The sequence below is a fragment of the Aricia agestis genome, chromosome 10, assembly GCF_905147365.1.
Source record: "Aricia agestis chromosome 10, ilAriAges1.1, whole genome shotgun sequence".
NCBI classification, from domain to species: Eukaryota; Metazoa; Arthropoda; class Insecta; order Lepidoptera; family Lycaenidae; genus Aricia; species Aricia agestis.
This window is the reverse complement of record NC_056415.1, coordinates 12,030,440-12,047,017: the sequence shown is the minus strand read 5'-3', so window position 1 is coordinate 12,047,017 and position 16,578 is coordinate 12,030,440. Positions and strand designations below refer to the sequence as shown.

The window sequence follows — 16,578 nt, the reverse complement described above, 5'->3', positions numbered from 1 at the left end:
TCGACAAAATTTCTTGCATTGTGTTGACGAAACTCATGTAAAAAAAATATTTATTGATTTTGGCGCGAATGAAATGAAAACAGCTGAGTCTTGAATTTTGTAAATATTTCTGTTAATCGGATACTATTCGGTCCTTTCCCGTATTTAATAAACTTGAACAATAAAAATGTCACAAAGAGGTTTGTCGGAAATGAAGCCGGACTATTTTCGTATTGGGGAAATAAATTTTTCATGGCCCGGTGAAAATGGCACGTTTCGTGATTTTGGATCTGTAAATTACACTATGCCTTCAGGTATGTTAAGCTAGCAGAAGTAGGAAAACAAAACACTTTCAATTAAATCTTACATTAAAAACAAAACTCTTTATTTTCAGGTCCATGGTATTGGCCATGGTGCCCGCTATGGAGAATCTCTCAGCATCCAATATTTCAGGTAAAATCTCTCTTTGTATAATGTAGATGCCTCTAAAGTCATAATAAAAAAACCTATAAAAATTAAGATTTCTTGAAGTCTATCATAATATTATGATATTGTCTGCTGGGCAACTTAATAATATTAATTTGAACCTAATAAGTATTAAAAATTAAAATATAATATATAATATATATATTTACGTACCTACGTACTTGCCGAGAGGCAATTCTAATAGTGATCTTGTATTGTTTTAGCTATCGAACATTCTATTCGTGGCTGCATACTGTGCTCCTAGTACTAAAAAGGGACAGCTCTGGATGCACACAATTTTAATTTTTGGTACGTATGGAGACGGTCGTAAGTTATATAATATATATACCTATTATGGTTTATATTATAATCATTAAATTTTGTTTGAGTGTACAAATTAACACCTTAATTAAATTACACGCTTCAATTATTTTAAACGTAATATTTAAAATAATTGAAGCTTGTTAAAACAACTTATTGAACAGACAGAATATTATAAAAAACAGATAATTACTGCATAATAAAGTCCAGTCATCAGAGAGGTATTTTAACATAGTAGGTCTTGATATTTGCGCAGACCTGTCAAAACGAGTTACTGATAAATTCGTATGCAAATGAAAGGAAGGAGTAGTTTTTTTTAATTTGCTCCGACTACCAGACTTTAGGCTCCTTATCAAACGCGGGTATATCTTGTCCGCATTATAATTGTATTGATTTTTACAAATATGTTAAACGAATAAAAATATGTTAAAACTGACTCGATCCTCGGAAAAATATATAAAAAAGACACATTAATTTGTTTTTCATTTGTCCCGGGAAAATTCAAATCCCGTATTTTTTGCCCATTTAACCATTTGTCCCTTATAGGCTGAAAAAAAACTGGCAACTTTAGTTAGCTACCACTTTCTAGAATTTTCACAGAGGAAATTGTTGGGCGTATGACGCTACTCACAAAAAATTAGCTTGATAGTAATCAAAAGAAAAAAATGCTTTAGGGAACCCGGACTATAATTATTATGCTTATGTGGCATGAATGGATGCGGGAGACTTGCAGACCAGCAGGGCGATTCTCGATTTCTGTTCGACACGGATTCAGATTTCGGACACTTTACCGTGCGGTCATTGGTCAACGCCTAGCGCGGCGAGCGTTTATTGGATGTCGCGCGATGAAGTTTCCGAATCCGTGTCAAATTAATGCATTGTGAATCAGGGCCTGTAGCCGAGACGTTTTCATTATAGCCTCTAATTATAGAATCGCCGTTCAAAATATATGGAATTGGCAGTAGACGAGTCGAACGTCAACGTCATTTTAACGAACGCTTATGTCAATTCCATACATTTTGATCAGCGATTATATAATAATAGCTCCCACATAGGTTTCGGTGACGGTGGCCGGTTTCATTGAAACCAGGCCAGCTACGCAGGAGTAATTTTATAGTGCCCAAGTGTGTGCGCAGTACACAAGAGCACTCTCTATTCCTTTACTCTCATAACCCAGTGGGACGGACGACCGACACGACTGGCGAGAGATCAGGCGCAGGACCGACTTATTACATGCCCATCCGACGCATGGATCATCTGACTTGTCAGACAATCAGGTGATCAGCCTGCATTATCCTAATCAATCTTGGAAATAACATGTTTCCAACGCGGGAATCGAACCCACGACCTCCGAGTCAAGAGCCGCGCTCTATCCCACTAGACCACGGAGGTCACATTCTCAGGTCATTCAGCGATTCTATAAAGAAGCGATAAAGAAAGGATCTTGGCTAAAGGGCCAGGGCCGAGATCCTCGCTTGGGCGATGACACGCATGATGATGATCAGTAGACTACGAGTAGTTTCAGTAGACTACGCCGTAGTCCGTAGCCTACGTAGCTCGTAGGCTACGGGCTACGGCGTAGCCCTCTACGCAATCCTCGTAGAACTCAGTTTTGTTTGAAATAATGCGTCCGGCATTTTAATGAATTTTAGTTCATTATTGTATCATAATATTATTATGTTTATGGTTTTATCATATCTACTTATTATTTTTTGTGATTCACGGGCACGTTTGGGAAAAAATTGTAAAACCAAAAATTAACGTAATATTCAATTATATAATTATTCGCGTCGTACAAAACATGACAACGAGGTCCCAAAAGATAAGTTAACATAAGAATAAGACGTAACCATCCATTCAAAAGCATATTAAGAAGGTACGTGACTGTACGTGGTAACTTTAAATTCTTCTCAGATTATGAGGTCAAGCCAGCATAAGTATGCTCTAAGTACATACTTAGTTTAAGTAGGTGAGACATGATGTTATCAGGCTAAAACCAGTGATCCAATAAGCTTATCTGTGTTGTTGAAATCTATTTTGGGAATGCACATGTTATAATCATTTGTTCGTTATGTTATATTTCAATTACAGTTATTTTTCAAGAGCATAAAGTTTTCATCAAATTTGTATGTCCTGTTAAATAAATCTCAAATAAGCGTTCTGTAGTCATTATTATGATTAATAGCGAATTTTTTTCGGCGCCCTGATTGCTGGTAGTGAAAAAAAGCGGCGCCCCTTTTTGTTTACCTTCGGCGCCCCTTTTTAGTGCCGCCCTGGACGGTCACGTAACGTCGCCCTCCCTAACGCCGCTACTGATGATTATATACCCCTACATTATAACATACGAAGTCAATAATATCTTAATGTGTCTCATAATATTGTGTCTCTTCTGTTGTAGTTGTGTGATAAAGTCACGTTAAAACCTGAATTAACCCTTACTTTTCACTATTAGCTGATGGCAGTTCTAATAATTGAAGACGCGAGTGGAAGAACACAATAAGTAACATTTTGTAACATACGGACATATACCCCTTTTTTCCCTTAAAATAATTACAACAAACCTTGAAACTTATCTACTTTATCACCTGACTACACATAAAATGCAGTTTTTTTTTTTATTTCAAATAATTTTTCCGGCCTTCAAGTCTTTATTTATGAAAAAAAAGTTTTTTACTGTTAAGTATCTGTTCTTCCACTCACGTCTTAAATTAACTCTTTATCACTGTCAGTTCTAATTCCCATTTCAATTCAGTCCAACTTGAGCAATTTGAAAGCTCTGCATTTATCATCGAATTAGACGGTTTTATATAAGTCTCTTGTATATTATCACTGTCCGCGGTGCCAGCGACAGCCATGACACTTTTATCGGATTACTAACCTTTCCAACAACGGATTTAGGTTGCACTATGAGTACAGGGTGTTGTTCAATGACTTTAAAGTCATGGTAAGTATATTAAAATAAACTAGAGATCGCCCAATGGTCGAAATTCGACCTTACTTGCAACTTACTTTTGTAAAAAAATATTGACTTCATCATAGTTTTTTTCAATTCTTGTCTCGCTTATCTCAGACTAGCCGTTTAAGCATTGTCTAATAGTATCTAAAATTAAATAAAAAAAAACAACAATCCATTTTCAATTTCTCAACTTGTTGTCAACAGACTTCAACCATAAATACAAGAGTATAATTCGTATGTAATATGTATAGGCTTGTCACTCAAAAAATCTGTCATTTTTCCTAGTAGTAGTGTCGTAGTGTGTGTACCGTTTTATTTGTTAAAAATATATATGATAAAAGCATAATTTTAAAATAATATTAGCTCGATGTACTCCTTCACCATATAAACTATAACTGTGCGAAATTTCATGCACCTACGTTTCCCCATTTTTCGTAAAAAGGGTTACAAGGTTTTTCTCTCACGTATTAATATATAGATATCAGTAACAGCCAGACTCAGAGACATATTTTATTGATGATTTAGGCTAGCCGCATACACGCGTTTTACGTTTTCAATTTCCTAACGTGCAATTACGATTTAGAATAATTCCCTGAGACTAGCGCAAACTTTCGCTATTTTCACTTGAAACGTACGTGCAGAATTCGTTCCATTCAGAAAAAGTGAACGTGTGCGCCAGTTAAAATATTCTCTACTAATTCAATGCGTTCGGATTTCCGTATACAGAACACTAATTTGGAAAACGAATGTACTATGCTGCCTGCATTAACACCTCCATCTGACCGTGGGTATCGCAGACACAATAGATTTTCAATTGTTATGCGGCAGCCGGCTGCCGCTTGGGGATTGACGGGTTAACTATAATTATTTGAAAGTTAATAAAAAAAAATCTTCGACTATTGGGACCTCAGAACAGGAAAAATTGAGACGTTTCAAATTAGGTTACTTTAGTTTTTTTTTATTTTTTTTATAGCTTTGATTTTTGAAACTCAATGCTTTCGTAATAACTACCTATACCCATTTAACATATGCCACAGTATTTTAACTTTATTTCTTTCAAATCTATTTCAAAACTTTATTTTTCTATACTTATACTTGCTGTCCCGGACCCCGGTGAACTTCGTGTCACTTTAAAACCTTCCCTGGACTTCTACGAATATTTTAAGACTAAAATCAGCCCAATCCGTTCAGCCGTTTGCGAGTTTTAGCGCGACTAACACATTTGAAAATCCATTTTTATATATATACTAGCTGTCCCGGTGATTTTCGTGTCACTTTAAAACCTTCCCTAGACTTCTACGAATATTTTGAGACTAAAATCAGTCCAATCCGTTCAGCAGTTTTCGAGTTTTAGCGCGACTAACACATTTGGAAATCCATTTTTATATATAAGATGATTAAATATTATTTTCCCCATAAAACTAAAGGTTATGGGGAAATAAATCACACTGTATACACTGACCTCTAAGGCTCTTACGCCACACCACTGCAACCGTCTGCAATGTAAATAAGAAATTTAGATTAAGCAGACGGATTTTCTTACAAGTTTCGCGTTTTTGTAGCTCATTCCATTTTTATGAGCGCTATTTTTCGCTACGAATGAGATTCGTATCTAGCGATCGTTTCTGTCCTTGTAAAACCTAGAATTGTTGAAGTGAACTACAGATCTCGTTCTTGTTTTTTTTTTGTAGAAACATAATTAAGACAGCGAAGTTATGTTTCAATAGTAATTTATGCTAGTATTTAATGGGATTGGCCATAACGCATTGTTATGTGACATCGCACTTGCAATGCGTTGATCGACGTATCGCATTTTTTTAAAAATTAAACTTCGCTGTCAAAACTATATGTATCCAGTATATAGTAAGAATGGTAAATAAAAATAAAATAAAAATAAAAACATCTTTAAATAGTTAATGGAATCAGGCGTTACTTTGCGGAAATCCATAGTTTAAATTTAGTTTGTTATTATTTTTAGCAATATTCCGCGAAAACAACTTACACCTTTAAGTAAATGAGTGAGTGTACGCATAGGCATGCGTACAGCACCTCCCTCCTCCCACACTGCCTATGCGTACACTCGCATGCAAGAACTTGCAAACCCTACCACCACACAAGCAATAATGTTGGCAAATCCGTGCAAGGCCCCTCACCACCATGCAGGTTGAAAACCTCGACGCGCGTTTCGCCCCAACACCGGAGCATCCTCAGGATGTGGACTCTACGAACAACGGACGTTGACTTAACGGACGTTGTTTATTAAACATACAAGGACAGAGCACAGCCAGAGCTTTTAACACAGAGGAATAACAACAAATTGACATGACAAATTAGCATACAACATTGAACTACTTAAAAACTAATGGGTGTTCGGTTATGGCTGTGCAATGCACACACCGCATGTTTAAAGGGAAAGCCACTCAGACATCGACCGCGGCAAGCCGTGGCGCCTGATCTTACGTGGCCCCCTGTCAGTTTGTGATCCCACAAACGGCACTCTTATAAAATTATTTACTATAAGATTACAAGTTACAACACACACATACATAGATAGACACAGGACAATGGACCATTAATAGATAAGGGCGGCAAATTTTCCCACGGTCCGCAACTCAGGATAGAGAATAATATTTAATAATGAAACACAAGTTAGTCTGCGCGGGGACGCACTTACTACAGGTCTTTTTCTGGTATCCTGTATATAATACATATTATGTATAATATTATGTAACTATATTATATTTTGATCTGACCAACCAAGCAAATATTATTACCTAGTAAGAATCAGTGGCGAAGGGTGAATATTTTCGGAAGGGAAGCCGGAGTAAAAAATCTACTTACCAAAACGCTCCGCACTGATGTTCAACAATGTTCGAGTTTCAAGTTTGATAATGACGCCTTTGAAAAATGCCTTCTGAGTTAAGTTGTATGCGTGACGACTGACGGCACATACGGTCATTCAAAACTAAGTTTGGTAAACGAAGTTTCCTTCAACAGCAAATAATCTGTCAGACAACAGTCTCAGCTGTACGAGTCACAATTAACAAATCACAATACAAATTAATTTAAATTCGCGACACTGCACTCTTCTTAATGCTAAAACAAATAACATTCGACATTTAAACACAAAACAAACAAGTTGTTTACAAACACTCATCCGCCATTTGACTCATAACAATTTTACTTCATGAAGTTCATCTTTCTCGCTCGCACTTGTGCGTTGCTAATTAACCTTTCTCCGTAATAACTCGCCGAGTATCGGCTTATTTCCGAGTATATTGGCGCGTGGTAGAACGAGACAGAACATGACGATCAGTTCCCAGGAATGAAAAGGACAGATGCTTACTATGAAATATCGTTGTATGAAGAAATAACCCGCTAATTTATCGGCTTCTATCGGAGACGGCCTGCACGTTGCATTGCCTATATAAATTTGTAGGCGATTAATTATTAATTCAAACTATTTCAAGTCAGAGAAAAATTTATTGCATATAAAATTTTGTAGGTGTTTAGTGAATTCAAAGTTTTTTAAGTATGTAAAATATTTATTAGATAAAAATGTATTTGGCCCATAGATTCGATTTTCCAAAAGGGAAGCCGACGGGAATCGGGTTATATGGACTCTTCGCCACTGGTAAGAATAGACTTTAATAAAAATATGTAATCTGGGACCACCAGGTGTACAAATAAAATAAGGAAGAAAAACATGGGCATAAAAATAAATCATGCATTCAGTTTTAAGCATGAAATATTGCTGGCCCTTGCCCTATATAATCCTTGTTTACAAACACTTTTTATTAGTTTCGGTCGAGCTGGCTGGAGCTGGTTTTAGGGTTCCGCACCTAAAGGGTGAAAGCGTAATTTTATCACTGAGACTTGTCTTTTTCATTCATATTGTGATACTTTGCTGGTCGTATCGTAACTTTGATATTTAGAAAATTGCAACATTGTTTTTAAATTGCCGTTGTAAAAATATTAAGAACAATAAAATAATTATAATTTCGGTTGTTGTGTGTTATTTCAACTCTTAGCCGATTTAATATTGTAAAACATTCCATATTCAAAGCTATAAAAACTAACATTAAATCTAATAAAAATTCGCGTCGTCTGCTGCAACTTCATGTAGCCGGCTTCCAACTTGTATCTTTATGTGAAATCCTTAATTTATTACTAAAATAATAAACGAAAAAGTTAAGGTTTCCTTCGATCAAGCGTCCTACGAAACCCACTGTCTCAACCTCCGACTCGCACACACTAAATAAATTTGAACCGAGCTTGTTTTTCAGGCTTCATGTTGTACTCGGTGTGGGCCTGGCACGTGATATGTTCGCCGGACGCCTTCTCCTGGAATTTTGGTTTTGTGTTCTTGAACTTGGGGCAGGTGGTCTACCTGGTGTATGAGATGAGACCTGTTAAGTTTGATCCGGAGTTGGAAGAGGTGTATCACACCCTTTTTGAGCCGTTCAAGGTAAGTTTATTTTATTATTGCTTACTTTGTTATTGTAGATTACGTTGTTTTTTTGCAAGCCAGAATAACTATATAGATATTGGGGTACTTGAGAGGTTTTTTTGCGCAAATTCCTGTGCAGGTAAATTTTTAGATTTCTATTAAAGTTAGCTCCGAGTTTATTCTGCACAGGTTAAACTGTACGGGTAGATCTGTTAGATATTGCGTATTGCATTATCTATAATCTATATCATGTATTTAGATTATATATTTAGTTTATAAAAAATAGAGAAAAAAATGAAGAGTTATTTAAAACGAGATTTATAGTATGTCTTCAAGGTGGATTCAAATTATGAATCTCTTGAAAACTTAAACTTAAACTTAAACTTAAACTTAAAAGACTTATTCGAAAAATGGACCACGGACTCTTGAGGCAGCTAAAAATATATAAAATAATAATCAAATTCAACATATTCGTTATTATGTAAGCGAACAGCTACGTGACATACATAATATAGAAAAAATACAATTATCGTTTGTAGAACTGGAGGAACATGTCGGCCGTCAATGTTAGTTTAGTGCCGATAAAGTGGAGCGCACGAGCGTGAATCTCATTTGTGCAAATTACGTACTGATATTACATATATACTTGTATGTACATACTACAGACCTACTGTTTTAAAGAATTATGTTCAATGTATAAGTAGTAAAATTATTAAAGTCTGAATTTTCTTATTATTATCATTGAATGATTTCATAATACAGTGTGTATCATTCTTATTCATGTTAAATTGTAGCTCAGTAGGAAGGGGTTTTTTTTTTTTATTATAAAATTGTGGCCGTCTATGGACTGTTCGTCCATATCCTTTTTTTGTTATTTTATTATTTAGATTTTTCGCACGAAGGATAATTGAAATAATATTATGAATTTTAATTAATTGTGGTCCATCACGTCAGTAGTAGGAAGGGGGTTGCAACCATAAAGTTAATATACCTAGCGGAATAGAGAAACAAAGGCCTGAGCAAGAGAGATGTCACTATCAGTAACACTGCGTGGTAAAAAGAGACGTGTGACGTGTTATGACAGCAGCACTCTTTTTTTAACGTCCAGTCGGCACGTGCCGCATGTTGACAATTTAATCTCATAGAATTCATGTTCAATCATGCTTGTGTAAGTGTATACGTACACATATTTTTCACACAGATGAAAACCAATTTTGGTTTTGTTTGACAGCTGGAGATTGTTGCTCTATTCCGCTAGGTATATTAACTTTATGTTTGCAACCAGGGATGTTGCGGATTTTTTCACATCTGCGGATGCGAATGCGGATGCGGATTTTTAGAGGTTCACATCCGCGGATGCGGATGCGGATACAGATGTTTCGGATCCTACATAAATATAGTTTATAAAATGAAAAAGTATTATTTTAATTTTTAATTAATGTGTTACAAAATAATAGTACAGGTTCCCTAGAATAAATTTTTTAATTAATATCAAGCAAATTTTTGTGAGTAGCTTCATTTTGAAATGCATTTTGAAAGAACAATCCATATTGTAAGACCATCAAATCGAAATATTAAATCATATTTAATATTTATCTTTGTTAGTTACCACTTTCGCAGAGGAAATTATTGTTCCGTTTATCAAAATGAAACTGCTTACGAAAATTACCTTGATAGTAATAAAAAAAATTGTTCTACTGTACTATAATAATACTTTTGTATTAAAGAGATAATAATTTGTAAATGAAAATTACATTAATTCCCCTGTATTAACCTCTACCAATTTTTTGTTAGTAAGTACACGAATTTATAAATATAAGCGGCATTATTTAACATTATAATGCCGCTTCTTATTAAGTAAGAAGCACAAACAAACACGTAGTGATTAATTTACACAAGACAATAATGAATGCACCACAATAAACGCGTCGGATCCTGTGACCGTTTTTAGGGTTCCGTAATCAACAAGGAACCCTTTTCGGTCTATCTGTTTCTCCGCGGTTTCGCTCAGAGAATAGCCTACGAAGCCGAAATTTGGCTTTAAACGAGCAATTCTTGTATATATACATATATATATATATATATATATATATATATATATATATATATATATATATATATATATATATATATATATATATAGGGTGTAACAAAAACAAGTGATAATACTTTAGGGTCTGTACGTGTTCCTTATAGAGAGTTCACTGTGAAAGTAGCAGCGCTGAAAGACCAAAATTTTTTTTCACTTTTGTATGGGGAAACTTGTGACGCTCGGGCCGTTGCCCATACAAAAGTGAAAAATTTTTTTCGTTTTTCAGCGCTGCTACTTTCACAGTGAACTCTTTACAAGGAACATGTACACACCCTAAAGTATTATCACTTATTTTTGTTACACACTGTATATATATATATATATATATATATATATATATATATATATATATCATTCACTATTTTTATAGCAACTAATTGTTTTAACGACCAGCAGATGACGTTATTTGACTCGGTCATCCAGGTACTGGTATATAAAACCTTTTAAAAATCTAGTATTTCACCAAGCGGGGAATAAGTCTTTTTATTTTGCGTCCAGTCCACCGTGTGTGGTGTCGTTGGATAGGGTTTTAAAAATATTACGAGTATTATTATTCGAAGAAATATGCAAAGTTTTAAAGTGGAAGAAATCCTTAATGTCCAGTGTCTCTCCCTTCTACCATATATTAGCTAAACGGTTGATTCTGTAAAATATGTGGAAAAATTCATGGGAGTAGGAAATATGCTAAATTTAAAAAGATATTTATCACGGCTAAGAAGACTTTATAAGTTATTGAGAAGTACATTTTTCGTTAAAATTCCTTTGAATGTAACTGAGATGATGTTGTTAGTAGTGTAAAACATGTTATAATTGTACATTCATAGACGATACAAAAATTATTAAAAACTAGCGGTATTACGGTACCCTCTATTGTGCGTGGCCGATACGTACTTGGCCGGCTTTTTTGCTCCCATTGGTCATTTGTAACGCGCAAGCGGCACGCGCCATTCACAGACCCTGCCGTTTTTTTTTTCTCGTCGCAACTCGTATGACATTCGCATCCGCATAAAAATCCGCATCGATTTAATGCGGATGCGGATGCAGATGCGGATGTCCAAATATATGCGGATGCTCCGCATTTGCGGATGCGGATATTCGCAACATCCCTGGTTGCAACCCTTCTAGTAGGTTTTTCTCGATAATATCTCAATACTAGATCTGCTGTCAAAAATTCTTTACCTTGAAACAAAACATCGCAATATTTAAAGGGTCATTCTCTTACCTACTAGCTACAAAGTTCAACAATTTTACATCCTCCCAGGTGTCAAGACTGCAGTTCAAGCGCATGGTGTCCCCGGACTTCGCGCACGTGATGTCCCTGCACGCGGGCGAGGCGTACGCCATGCAGAACCTCACCAAAACCGACAGGCTTGGCCTGCTACTCTCGGGAAAGGTAAAGCCAGCCGCCTACACTACAGCTCATTTATGTATAGGCAGTATAGGCCATGGCATATAGGCGTCAGCGTCCTATGGCGTCCTAGGGGGCGGCGGCAGCGTCCTAGGATAGCGGCAGAGTTCGTACATAGGGGCGGCAAAATTAAAGTGGCCTATATTTATACTCATAAATATATACAGGGTGTAACAAAACTAAGTGATAATACTTTAGGGCTTGTATGTACGTGTTCTTTGTAGAGAGTTCGCTGTAAAAGTATCAGCGCTGAAAGACCAAATTTTTTTTTTCACTTTTGTATGGGGAAACTCGAGACGCTGGGGCGTCAGCCCATACTAAAGTGAAAAAAATTTGGTCTTTCAGCGCAGCAACTTTCACAGTAAACTCTCTACGAGGAACACATACACACCCTAACTGAAGTATTATCACTTAGTTTTGTTACATTCTGTATAAATCCAGCCCTGCTACAACATATTATTAATCTCTATTGTAGCCTAAAAGGAACCACACACGTACAAAGTCCATCATGAGCCAACGTGGAAAAGTTGCATAAAAAAATTGTATTTGCAGGCATATTAAGTCTAGCTTAAGTTTTGCATCTGTTGTATACAAAACCTAATTGATAACAACAAGCACTGACACCGTTAGGGGGATGAGAAATAATAAAAAAAAGTTTTGCATCTATTGATGAATACACTATCAAGTATAAAATGTGAACATCAGGTTATCTATAATATATTAAATTTTAAAACTAAATATCGATTGAAAACTATCTTTGAAGACATTACAACATTTTGTATAAGTAATTTCCTTGATTTTCTTTCCCTTTTAAATTTTATCTTGTTTTAAAGTGAAAACAATTTCCTCATTTCGATCGGATTCGCAGAGTGATTCAATTTGCACCAGTCGCCGTCTGAAAATAGTTTACATTCCCTATAAAATAAAATAAATACGGGCTCTAGGAGAAATAAGTGTCTTTTTATTGTATAAGTAGGCATTAAAATTATAACCATAAGTAAGTACCTAGCAGCCAAACTCTGTAGAAAAATTAAAATAAAGACTTAAATTTGATTTCATAAAGATTTTGTCATAAACTCCATATTTTTTCAGTTTGAACTACCTATAATAAATATATAACTTAGAATCTTACATATTATTATCTTAAAAAAAGTTTGTAGCAATCTTCTCGATCAAGGGTGTTTAAATTTTCAAAGCATAATAATATAATAATCTGTTTCTGTTTTTTTATTACCGTAATTTTTTCATGGCCGTCTGCCATAATACGTAACAGTAATGTGTAATAAATATAATAGCTAATTTAACAGTAACAGTTGGTTTTAGAATCCCAATATGAGTATAATATCCAACGTTCATACTTCATAATATATGAGACAAAATGCGCGATCAGATTGTCGATTACAATAAAAGCACCCGTTTACATGCGAGTAAACATTACATCAAGTGTTATTCGATCGAACGCTTCTATACCATAAATAATACACAATAAAAGAAGTTAAACATGATATTACATAAAATTTAATTTTTGTTCGACCAATAAGCCGAAAGTATTATATGTGGGAGAGCCATGCTTCGGCACGAATGGGCCGGCTCGACCGGAGAAATACCACGTTCTCACAGAAAACCGGCGTGAAAAAGCGCTTGCGCTGTGTTTCGCCGAGTGAGTGAGTTTACCGGAGGCCCAATTCCCTTCCCTATCCTCCCTTTTTCCCTTCCCTTTCCATCCCTACCCTCCCCTATTATCCTATTCCCTCTTAAAAGGCCGGCAACACACCTGCAGCTCTTCTGATGCTGCGAGTGTCCATGGGCGACGGAAGTTGCTTTCCATCAGGTGACCCGTTTGCTCGTTTGCCCCCTTATTTCATAAAAAAAAGTAGTGCCCTATTATACTTTCAATGGTTTCATTTTTGACACTGTGTATTAAGTATATATTTTTTGGGTTTTTATTAAAATGCACTTACTGCTTATACCTGTATACTGTATAGTGAAGCGAAGAATCAAAATAGTGTGTAACTATTTTGATTTAAAATGCCTAAAAGTTGAGCAGTAGTGAACTATGAATAAGCAAATAAATTTCACTCGCAACGCGTCCACAAAGATTTTACTTACAAATCTAATCGTTTGATTACCAAATGATAAAAGATGTAATTCCCTCTAACTGCCACCGACACCAATAAAGAAGCACTCCACCATTTGCATAATTTGTTACCATTGAGGTTGTTAACCTCAATGGTAACAAATTATGCAAATGGTGGCTTGTTTCGCGGCTCGTTACACAGTGGCGGAATTTAAAACAATTTTTCCCGTACACGTGCCAATGCGATATCTGTAGGTGGGCCTCCTGCCTAACGACCCGAAAACGGGATCCATGACATGATATAATGCTCTATATTTTGTTTATCGCGCGTAAATTTACTTATTGACTTCGTATTTACTGTAATAGAAAGAAAACAACAATATGATTGTGCCAACTTTAAATCCTAACACAAAGTTCTTTTAATTGTCGTGTTCTACCTTAATTTTGTTTCGCTTACCTACTTTTGCTCTATAGTGCCCGATAGGCGATAACCGTCGCTTTTCATAGGAATTTCTATGTAAAGTCTCATCTTCACGTTGGCTCGTGGTGGATACATATGATTGGCACCATGATTACGCAACTGTCTGTATAAAAGAATTGATGTCGATCATGACTTCATGAGCAATGATAGACTAACATATCCTTTTACTTTTTTACCACCAGCTTACTTAATTTTAACAGAGAGGATTATAATATATTAGGAATAATCATAATTATTAGGGCCTGTTTCACCACTTCCTGATAAAGTGCCGGGCTATCCACAACTTTTTTGACACATCCTCCATACTCTAACTGTCAAGTTAAGTGGTGGATAGCCTATCAGGCACTTATCAGGGAGTGGTGAAACAGGCCCTTAATATCTTAATTTTGTTAATGACAGGTAAACGTGATGAGTGGCCATCAGTTTCTACATCCGATACTCCCCTGCGAATTCCTGGATTCACCTGAATTCGAATCCAGCAGAGCAACAATAGATGAAAAGTTTAAGGTAAGCTGTTGTTTTGTACACGAATAGTAGATGATGAATTGGTGCAAGAAGATGCGGCCAACATTAATATTGTAGTAGGAATTAAATTTCGAATGCTTTACATACTAGATGACATCCGCAACACCGTTGCGCCAAAATTCGTTTTTCGCGGCCGAACTGTACATTTTGCCGGTATAAAAAGTGTCCTATCCCCTTTCTCGGGTTTCAAAGTGTCCCCATACCAAATTTCATCAAAGTCGGTTCCGCGGTTTGGGCCTGAAGAGGTAAAAGACAGACATACTTTCGAATTTTTAATATTAGTACGGATTTTACAACTTTTTTGAAACAAAGCTTAACTTAGCCTTTTTATGGACGATATAATGACATACAAATTAAACAATATGAGAATCAATATTGACGAATACGAGCAATCTTGCCAATTACGGAAAAACTACAGGCGTATTAAAGCGAATCACCAATTATTGTGTCCGAACTCGACACTCGACAGGCACCGCACGCTACACATGTAAACAGCGAACTGAACATTCACGATATTTCGAAATTCGAACACGTTAAATATTTTGAAATTGTATAATATTTGGTCACCAAACATATTGATTGAAATATCGAAGCGAGTGGATCTGAAAAACAGTTATATTGTTCATCGTTGTAAAGGGAGCTACGAGTGAAAATGCTGATTTACATCGACATAGGGTGCCAGCAACTGGATACTGGACTGGCTTGAGTCCAGCTAAATGATGGGCATGCTTACATTGATATTATGATGTTAGTCCAGCGCTCGAATGTACTAAGTACTTACGCTGGTGGCTATATAAACAAATAAATCTATAATAAAGAAATATTTATTTATACTTAAGTTTTTACATGCTAGTCTTACACAATCACTGATCTCCACACTAGGATTTCCTGTGTCGTGGAGATATCCATGCAGCACTAAGTATTGTTCCCCCATGCTCATATAAAAAAAGCAAGTAGGTAGCATAATACAAACAAATTAGGCCCGCCTTTGTTATAAAGTGTTAAATAAATAAATAGTGGCATTTCATGCTAGTTGTCCTAAGACCGGGCGAGCAAACGCATTCGACAAAACAATAATAATTAAAAATGCACGCCAAAGTGAGCGTGAACCCAGCACAGTGCTGTCATTAATAAAGCCGCGTAACTAACTGGAATGGGAGTGAGTTTATTATTTAGGGGAGATGTGACGCCCTCGACATTTATTAGCTAAATGTTACGGGGCCATTGTGCGAAAGGTCCCTTGGAAATTCTCGAGTGATGTAATGTATGGCATTTGTTACGTTTCCCTGAGGTTCATCAGCGTCAGCATCATAGCATAATGACGACCTCTGTGGCTCAGTGGTGAGCGCGTTGGTAGCTCAAGCCGGGGGTCGCGGGTTCGAATCCCGCCGACGGAACAAAAAGTTTTCAATGTTCCCGGGTCTGGATGTGTATTAAATATGTGTATGATATAATAAAAATCTTAAATATATGTATAGTATAAAAGTATTAAATATATATCCGTTGTCTGGTACCTGTAACACAAGTCCTTTAGGTACTTAGCACGGGGCCAGACTGACGTGGTGTGAAGCGTCCATAGAAAAAAAAAAAAAAAAAATTTGGGGAGTGATTCTTGGATGTTTATTTCATACTACATGACCCGGTGAACTTCGTATTACCTTAATATAAACCTTCCCTGGATTCCGCGAATATTTCATGACTAAAATTAGCCAAATCAATTTTGCCGTTTTCGAGTTTTAACGAGACTAACAAAATTGATAATACATTTTTATTTAAATAGACTAGGTGTTGACCGCAAGCTTATTATAAACTTGTTTATCGCGC

At 36.0% G+C, this 16,578-nt stretch overlaps 1 protein-coding gene across 1 annotated transcript in view; it reads left to right on the top strand.

Moving 5' to 3' along the window:
- Positions 1-83: 83 nt before the first annotated feature.
- Positions 84-16,578, top strand: part of LOC121730954 (popeye domain-containing protein 3-like) — a 28,311-nt gene continuing 11,816 nt past the window's right edge. The window contains exons 1-6 of the mRNA XM_042120198.1: positions 84-293; positions 374-432; positions 669-753; positions 8,008-8,189; positions 11,525-11,656; positions 14,629-14,736. Coding sequence (XP_041976132.1) covers positions 167-293; positions 374-432; positions 669-753; positions 8,008-8,189; positions 11,525-11,656; positions 14,629-14,736 — 693 coding nt within the window. The 5' untranslated portion in view covers positions 84-166. The remainder of the gene's footprint in view (positions 294-373; positions 433-668; positions 754-8,007; positions 8,190-11,524; positions 11,657-14,628; positions 14,737-16,578) is intronic.